The sequence below is a fragment of the Pinus tabuliformis genome, chromosome 5_1 (assembly GCF_031772625.1).
Source record: "Pinus tabuliformis cultivar Carrire ecotype Pingquan chromosome 5_1, CPIR1, whole genome shotgun sequence".
Taxonomy (NCBI): Eukaryota; Viridiplantae; Streptophyta; class Pinopsida; order Pinales; family Pinaceae; genus Pinus; species Pinus tabuliformis.
In genome coordinates, this window is record NC_142305.1 from 680,417,277 (window position 1) to 680,426,094 (window position 8,818).

Consider the following 8,818-nt stretch of genomic DNA (forward strand, 5'->3'; position numbering starts at 1 on the left):
TTTGACTAGATCAAAATAAAATTAAAATATGGTAGATATGTGTAACTTAATGTAATGTAAACATTGTAACTTGTTGAAATTCAAATTAAAATAACAAAATAGAAAAAATAGAAAAATAACCCTATAAAAATTGAATAATAAAAAAAATAAAAATAACTCATGGTTTTGACCCATGGTTTTAAAAATCCATGTTATTGACTCATGGAATTCCTCTCGAGTATAATCTATTTAAGGGGTGATTAAACTAGCCTAGATTCATGTTAGTTTGATGTTATATTTAGATACATAATTAGTTATAGAAAATGATGGCGTTGAATCCATGTAGCCTATAAAGGGAAATAATAAGAAAAATGTAATTATTACATTTTATCTAGTATTTTCGCTTGCCTCCATTCACTTTTTACTAACTTATATTGAATACAATAGAATACTATAATATTACATTTACCCAATATTTCCCCTCAACGGGTCCACTTCTTATTGCAATTTTACTTTATATTTGTAATTTAAAAGTAAACAAACCCAACTATAAAACTAGAAGGAGTGAGGGGTAATATTGAGTAGAATGTAATATTTTGGGTGGGGTGTGACCCGAAATATTAGGTAAAATTTAATAATATTACATTTGAATTAGTATTTGCCCCACCCCTTGCCACTATTTATTAGGTCAGGGTGGTTATAAATATTGGGTAACATATAATATTGTAATATTTCCCATCACCCCATTCACTTTTTGAACCGAGAGTTCGCAAAATTTAATAATATTACATTTTAATTAGTTGTGATGCCTCTCGTTAAAAAAAACTTCTACATTTACACACAACACAATAAATAAATTTGATTTTCTTTTTTTTTAATATTATGACAGTAAAAATCCTTGGCAATAACTTTGATATGGTTCTCGAGGTTCGAGGTCCTATCTACCGTATATGGTTAAGTAAATATACACATCGCATGAGATTTATGAACTGTGTTTTACGGTTGATACCGGCGGGGTTCTCACGCCATTTATATTCCTGGCTGTCAACTCAGGGATTATATGACTTGGTTATTGTATTTATTTGGTTTCCACCTGGCACTTGGAGCTTGCGCCCGGCCGGTGTATTCACATGTCCACCATGTGGTCTTTATTCCTGCGAGCCGAGTTGGCATGCTCAGCTCACCTCTGAGCAGCACGAGTTTCTACCGCCAAAACTCTCCTCAGGGTTTGCTATGCCGTAATCGACGGCAAGGAGGAGCTTTACCAGATTGACAGCTTACATTTGGTTCGATGATAGAAAAAGGGTTTGGGAAAGGTTTCCTCTGTCATTTGAACTTTCTCGAGCTAATCTTTTGGGAAAGGCTTTGGCTTCCACAGAACCTCGGCGATCTGAGTTTTCTGCCCTTCGGCATCTACCCAGACCACCCTGGCTACTCTGGATTTGCCGTCTATTAACTTATCAGGGTAAGCCGACATGTTAACTGCTCTGGTAACTAGGTTTCTTTCGTTTATGAAAACTTGTAATAGTTTTTCCCCGTTTTCCTTACCCTTACTTTGGAAACTTTGTTATCGCAGGTACAGGATTATGGCGTCATGACCTGCTCCCAGGTTGGCGACCCAGCCAAATCTTCCATGCGGATTCGCCCTCCGAGTAAGAAGCAGTTGTCTCCATTTTTTTAAAGGAAGGAACACAGTGAATTCAGATGGATGGTGGAGCTGCCCTATCTCTGGGCGAGCCCATGGGATTCTTTTTCTGGTTAGGGTATCGCCATTTGTTTTTATCAATTGATAGGGTCTCCGGCCTATTCTGATGTGTAAAATATAAATTTTGTTTTTCAGTACAGTTACAAATTTTATGTGCTTGGCACTAGCACCGGTTATTGACTTTGCTCTTAATGTATTTTCTATACGGGGCCAAGGGTCAAACCCCTCTGTTTTTCCCCAGACTGCCATCAATTTATTATTATGATTGCAGGACTGTCTCTCATATTCGCTCTTTGGATTTGGTGTTGTATATTTATTTCCTTTCGCCACAAGGAATTGTTAATATAATTTGTGCTATTATATCCCTGCTCTATTTTGGGTTGCCTATTATAACACACTCTGTGCGATGCGAAAGGTTGTTTCCTTTCATTGGAGTCTATGCACAGGGTTTGATATCTGGGTTAATTTCCAATGTTGATACGCGGTTACCCAACTCATAACTAGCGATTTCAAGTGATAATGTTTTTCTGCTTCTAGAACTCAGTACCAATTCATACCGGTTATCATTCTTTAATTTGTGACAAGCTTGTCATGACTTTTCTGTGTAGCTTGAACATGGTTGCCTCGCTCTTGTTTACTGAGCAATGGTTTTTCTTCCGACTATGGTTAATCTAAAGTTTAATGTCCTGATCTTAATGCTAGTTACGACTATTTCTTGAAAGGGGAAGCTACAGTGTTTTTCTTGAAAATTTATCTTGGACTCTTATATGCATATAGCTAGTTACACTGTAATAGCTCTACTTACAAACCCTGGGAGCACTCGTGTACAGGTAATAACCCAATCTTGGTTATGGTTTGCAGTTATTATAAGTATATCTAAACAGAAACGAGCATATTTGTTTTCTTCTTACTCTGTTGCTGATTACAATAGTTTATCTCATTTTATAAATCGAAGAACAGGCTTGATTCTTTTCTCAATTCTATAATGATTACTTAGCGCTCTTAATCTGGATTACCTTATGTGTTACATTAAATGTCGTCACTCATTGCTTGTTCAGTTCATAATTCTTTCATGTAAATGCTTACAATCACAACTCTTATTTCTTTTCTTTATCACAATCACAGAAACTTGTACCATTATATAGGTGAAAACTAGAACTGTTAATTCTTTAATCAATGCTTACCTGACAAAAAGAAAATCACCTTAATATGCTTGTCAACCTCCCGTCCTTAGGAGGGTCCTGCTCAACCTTCCACCCCCAAGCGCTCCTACAAGTCTTCTGTTGCCTGCAAGACTTCTAGTGTTGCTAGACCTGTGCTATCTGGTCATTACCAGACGTAGCTGCTCTAGGAAATTCTCTGTTTCCCAGTTATACGCTATCTGGTCACAACCAGACTTAGCATTCGCTGTCTAGATACAGCTCTCTGGGCCTCGCTATCTGGTCCTTACCAGACGTAGCTTTTACCTTGGCTCTCTCCCACTATCTGATCCTGCGTTAGACTTAGTGTTTTCCTTCTTTTTCCTTTCTTTTTCCCTCCCCTCATGAGGGTCTCAACCGTTTTCCAGAAAGTAGTTAGGTTTTTTTTTTTTTTTTTAGTTTTTTAATCTTTCTTGGACAACTGTCCTATTTAACTTTAATCCTCCTCTCATGAGGATGCACACAATTTTTGCCCAACTATTTTCCTTTTCTTTCAACAGCAATTAGAGGCAACACCATAATGATTAATCATATAAATGAATTAAACAGTAATGCATTAATAATTACTCAGTTTTACCACAGAACCATAATCAGATTATCAAATTTACTGTATTTAATTTAAAATACTACCACTATACTAGGGGCATCACATCTCCCCCTCCTGAAGCTCAACATCGTCCCGATGTTGTTCACCTGAAAACAGTTCGGGGTAAGCTTCTTTCATACTCTGCTCATTTTCCCAGGTGGCCTCATCCGGTCCGAAGTGCTGCCACTGCACCTTGACCTGGATGATGGTTCGTTTCCGCAGCACGACCCTTCTCCGATCTAATATGCTCACTGGCTCGACCAGAAATTCTCCTTCCGGCTCCACCTGAAACATACAGTAATCTAATCAGTCTTATTTTAACGACCAACTTTTAATTTGTGCTATTGGAAACATATTCTTACCTGAATGTCTTGCCAATTAATTATGTGTTTAGTGTCATAGACATATTTCTTTAACACTGACACGTGAAAAACATTATGGACCCAGATGTGGCTGGGTAGGGCTAGTTGATAAGCCACTGGCCCAATCCTTGCTAAAATCTGGAAGGGTCCACAAAAGCGAGGTGCCAATTTGGCACAACCGCTCCATTGTAGAGTACTTCTCCTTGCTCGGATTCTAACATATACATGCTCACCCACCTGGTACTCTTTAAAGATCCTACTCTGATCTGCAAAACTTTTTTGTCGGTCCTGGGCTACCTTCAAATTAGCCTGCACTTTCTTAACCATTGCTTCCATTTCCTTTAACATCTCAGGACCTAACATGAGTTTGTCCTCTGGTCCGCCCCAGCTGGATGGTGTGCGACATTTCCGACTGTAAAGTACTTCGAATGGACTCATCTGCAAAGATGCATGATATCCATTGTTATAGGCAAACTCCACAAGATGTAAATAATCTTCCCACCGGGTGGGTTGCTGCATCACATACGCCCTTAGCATGTCCTCCACCACTTGGTTCACCCGCTCAGTCTGCCCATCAGTCTGCGGATGATATGCGGTGCTAAAGTTCAATTGAGTTCCCAGGCCCTCAAATAAGGTCCTCCAGAAGGCCGATGTGAATTTAACATCGTGATCGAATATTATAGTTTTGGGCAACCCATGGAGCTTAAATATGTTTTGCATGTAAATATTTGCAATTTGTGCCGCATGATATGTAGATTGAATCGGTATGAAGTGGGCTGACTTACTAAGTTTGTCCACCACAACCATGATGGAATCATTATTCCTCTTGGACTTTGGTAACCCCGTGATGAAGTCCATAGTGATAATCTCCCACTTCCATTCTGGTATAGGTAATGGCTGTAGTAACCCCGTAGGGTGTTGATGTTCAGCCTTAATCTGTTGACATTCTATGCATCGTGACAGGTATTCTATCACATCCCTTTTCATACCCGGCCAGTAATACTCCTTCTGAAGCGAGGTAATTAACTTTTGATAACCCGGGTGTCCAGCGTAAGGACTTTTGTGGAACTCATCCAAAATATTTTCCTTAATGTCACCCTAACCGGGTACATATATTCTTTTCTTGTAACGTAAATTGCCTGCTGCATCCAGCTCATAACCCTGTTGCATTATGTGGCTGTTTGAATTCTGTACGTGTTGGTTCATTTGTTGATAGATTTGATCTTGCTCAGCGACTCCTCCAATTTCTTGGTGAAGAGTAGACTGTCCTTCACTATAGGCAATTTCATAGAGACAGTGCGCCTTTCGACTTAGAGCATCCGCCACCCGATTTTCTTTTCTTTTCAGGTGTTTGATTTCAAAATCAAAACTGCTCAAAAAGTCCACCCATCTAGCTTGTCTAGCGTTTAAAGTTGGTTGGTTAAGGTAGCTAGTTAAGCTATGGTGATCTATCATCAATAAGAATTTCCTTCCCACCAAATAATGACGCCACATTTTTAGTGCATGTATCACAGCGGTTAGTTCCAGATCATAAGCAGAATACCTCTGCTCATGCTCTTTCAATTTTCTGGATTCGTACGCGATCACCTTCCCTTCTTGCATCAATACCCCTCCTACACCCTCTTTACTTGCATCGGTGCAGACTATGTAGTCTTTTTCCGGGTCTGCGACGCTTAGCACTGGTGCAGTGGTGAGTAGGTGTTTGAGTTGCTCAAAGCTCCGCTGACACTCTACTGTCCACCTAAATATTTTTCCTTTCTTTAGTAAGGAAGTGATAGGGTACGCAACCCTGGAAAATCCTTCCACAAACTGCCTATAGAATCCAGCCAGTCCCATGAAAGATCTGATATCTGACACGTCCTTCGGAGTTGGCCATTCTATGATAGTTCTGATATTTTTAGGGTCCACTGCAATGCCTTCCTTAGTGATGATATGCCCCAAGTACTAGATATGCTCTTTATAGAAGTCGCATTTACTAAATTTACCATATAACTGATGTTCTCGTAGCGTTTGTAACACTATTCTGAGGTGCTCCTCATGTTCTTTAATATTATGAGAATATATGAGTATATCATCAATAAAAATTAATATGAATTTGTCCAAGTACTGATGAAATACACTATTCATCAAGCACATAAATGTCGCAGGTGCATTGGTCAACCCAAAAGGCAGTGCCACAAACTCGTAATGTCCATAGCGGGTTCGAAAAGCAGTTTTGGCTATGCCCTCTTCCTTAATTCTAATTTGATGATACCCAAACCTCAAATCGATCTTTGAGAATATCGTCGCCCCTTTCACCTGATCAAACAGTTCATCGATACGGGGTAGTGGGTATTTCTTTTTAACTGTCAATTTATTTAGCTGTCGATAATCTATGCACATACAAAGGGTTCCATCCTTTTTCCGGGCGAACAGTACAGGGGCTCCCCATGGTGATACGCTGGGACAAATCTACTTCTTGTCCAGCAGCTCCTGCAGCTGCATCTTCAATTCTGTCAATTCCGTCACACTCATCCGGTATGGTGTTCGGGACACTGGTGCTGCACCAGGTACCAGTTCTATAGTAAAGTCCAAATCCATTTTGGGTGGCAGTCCTGGTATTTCTTCGGGAAACACATCTGCAAATTCCTGCACTACTGGTATGCTTCCCAAAATATCCGTTTTATTTTCAGAATTGGCATACCCCACTTGAACTGCATATATTTGACATTTTTTCTGATGCTTTTAGCTAGCTGTGAGGCAGTAATTGGCCAGACCTGCACTGGCTTCAGGATGCCCTGAATCTCTTGTTCATTACCCAGTTCGTCTCGATAAGAAATTGTTTTCGTTTTGCAATTTATTATGGACCACCGTCTTTCCAGCCAGTCCATTCCGATTAGCACATCATATGAGCCGAGAGGAAGTACATTCAATTCTGCCATCACTGTCGCACCTGCTACTTTCAATGGGCAGTTGCTAACCTTAGCCAACACCCGCCTTTTTTCCCCGGTTGCTAGCTGTACTAACCATGGACTCTTAAACTTAACAGATTGCAAATTGCAGTTTTCGACAACTTTGGGACTAACATAGCTTAATGTAGCTCCTGGGTCTACTAGAATGGAAACAGTTTGATCAAGGATCTTACCTTCAAATTCTACCATCGTCGTCTGGTAATCAGCTTGACGATCCTCGAGGGCGGCATTTATTCTTGGTATGGACCGAGCTACGTCCCCCACTGTAGAGGCTTCGTAAACCTGGGACACTTGATCACTACCCTTTCGGTGGGGACAATTCTTAATATAATGTGGCCCGCCACAACCCCAACACTGTACTGGGGGTTTGGCTAATCCCTCATTTTCACCTTTGCCCAGCTGCTCGCTATATTTAGATTCATTAAGTGGCTTTAACCTGAGTTGATTTCTGGACTGACTCCTGTTGCTGGGCCCTTTGGAGAATCCCTTGCTAGAATTTCCACGAGCTCCTTTGGCTCCCATAGAGGTTCTGTTGCCCTTTTTATCTGCCCAACGCTTTCCAAAATTGTCTCCCTTTTGTTTATTCCGCTGATAGCAAATTCTAGCTTTCCGTATTGCTTCATCCATTGTTTTCGGGTTATCAAATTCAATTCTTTCCCTCATTGTCTGGGGCAGGCTGCTAACAAAACGCTGCACTTTTACCTTTTCCTCCCGAATATATGGTACATAACGAAGCAGAGAGGTGAATTTAGTAATGAATTCATCCATGGTCTGCTGTCCAAGCCGCAGATCATGAAATTCCCTTGACTTTTCGTAGTAGAAACGTTCTGTTAAGTATTTTTCCTTAAAGTATCTCTGGAAAGCCTCCCATGTTACATCCTGCTCACTCATTCCCCGCACTATCTTGACTTCCTCCCACCATAAAGTGGCTTTTCCTTGCAACTGGAAAATAGTGAGCCGCACCTTAAGGTTGTGATCATATTCGTAAACTTGGAAATACTTGTTCATATTAATTAACCAGGCTTCCGCTGCCTCCTCCGGTTCCCCATCAAAATGTGGTGGCTTGATTTTCCGGAACTCACCCTGTAGCTCTATCCGCTGCCTTTTGGAAGTTCGATGTTCGGAAGCATTATCAGATCACTCTCCCCGAACCTCTTCCCTTCCTTTTATCTCTTCTTGTTTAGTGTGATAGCCTTGTTCCTCTGATACATGCGTTCGCTCTGGGCTGGGATTCGGTTGACGCTGGTTTTGTTTATCCGACAAACTTTTCAGGATCTTTTCTTGTTCCAAAGTTAATCTGGCATCATCCTCACGCAGATGGGCCATCTCGTTCTTCAGCTCCTGGACTATCTCCAATATGGTCAAATTGGTGTTATGAGTCTCTTCCCCCAGTTGCACCCAAATTTCATGATTCCCCTGAGGGTGAGTGATGGTCTCTGGTCTGGCCTCATTTCTGTGTGGAGCACTGTTTGATCTCCTCATGATTTGCTGTCACCTGAATTTAGCAGATTAGTACATTTCAACAGATATGTGACAACCCTATCTGAAAGACCTTGATTATTTATTTCAGTTACTCATATTTCATCTTACTGCTATGATTAATCCCGAGGTCACAGTGTTGTAAACCTAGGCTCTGATACCACTTGTGATGCCTCTCGTTAAAAAAAACTTTTACATTTACACATAGCACAAGAAATAAATTTGATTTTTTTTTTTAATATTATGACAGTAAAAATCCTTGGCAATAACTTTGATATGGTTCTCGAGGTTCGAGGTCCTATCTACAGTATATGGTTAAGTAAATATACACATCGCATGAGAGTTATGAACTGTATTTTACGGTTGATACCGGCTGGGTTCTCACACCATTTATATTCCCGGCTGTCAGCTCAGGGATTATATGACTTGGTTATTGTATTTATTTGGTTTCCACCTGGCACTTGGAGCTTGCGCCCAGCCAGTGTATTCACATGTCCACCATGTGGTCTTTATTCCTGCGAGCCGAGTTGGCATGCTCAGCTCACCTCTGAGCAGCA

General features: G+C 40.6%; 1 protein-coding gene across 1 annotated transcript; it reads right to left on the minus strand.

The window, feature by feature from the left end:
• Nucleotides 1-6,282: 6,282 nt before the first annotated feature.
• On the minus strand, nt 6,283-7,790 carry LOC149166780 (uncharacterized). Its single transcript, XM_089430255.1, has 2 exons — nt 6,629-7,790; nt 6,283-6,524 (listed from the first exon to the last, which is right to left on the minus strand). Exons 1-2 carry the CDS (start codon nt 7,788-7,790, stop codon nt 6,283-6,285), a joined length of 1,404 nt encoding a protein of 467 aa, XP_089286381.1.
• Between the last annotated feature and the right edge of the window lie 1,028 nt (nt 7,791-8,818).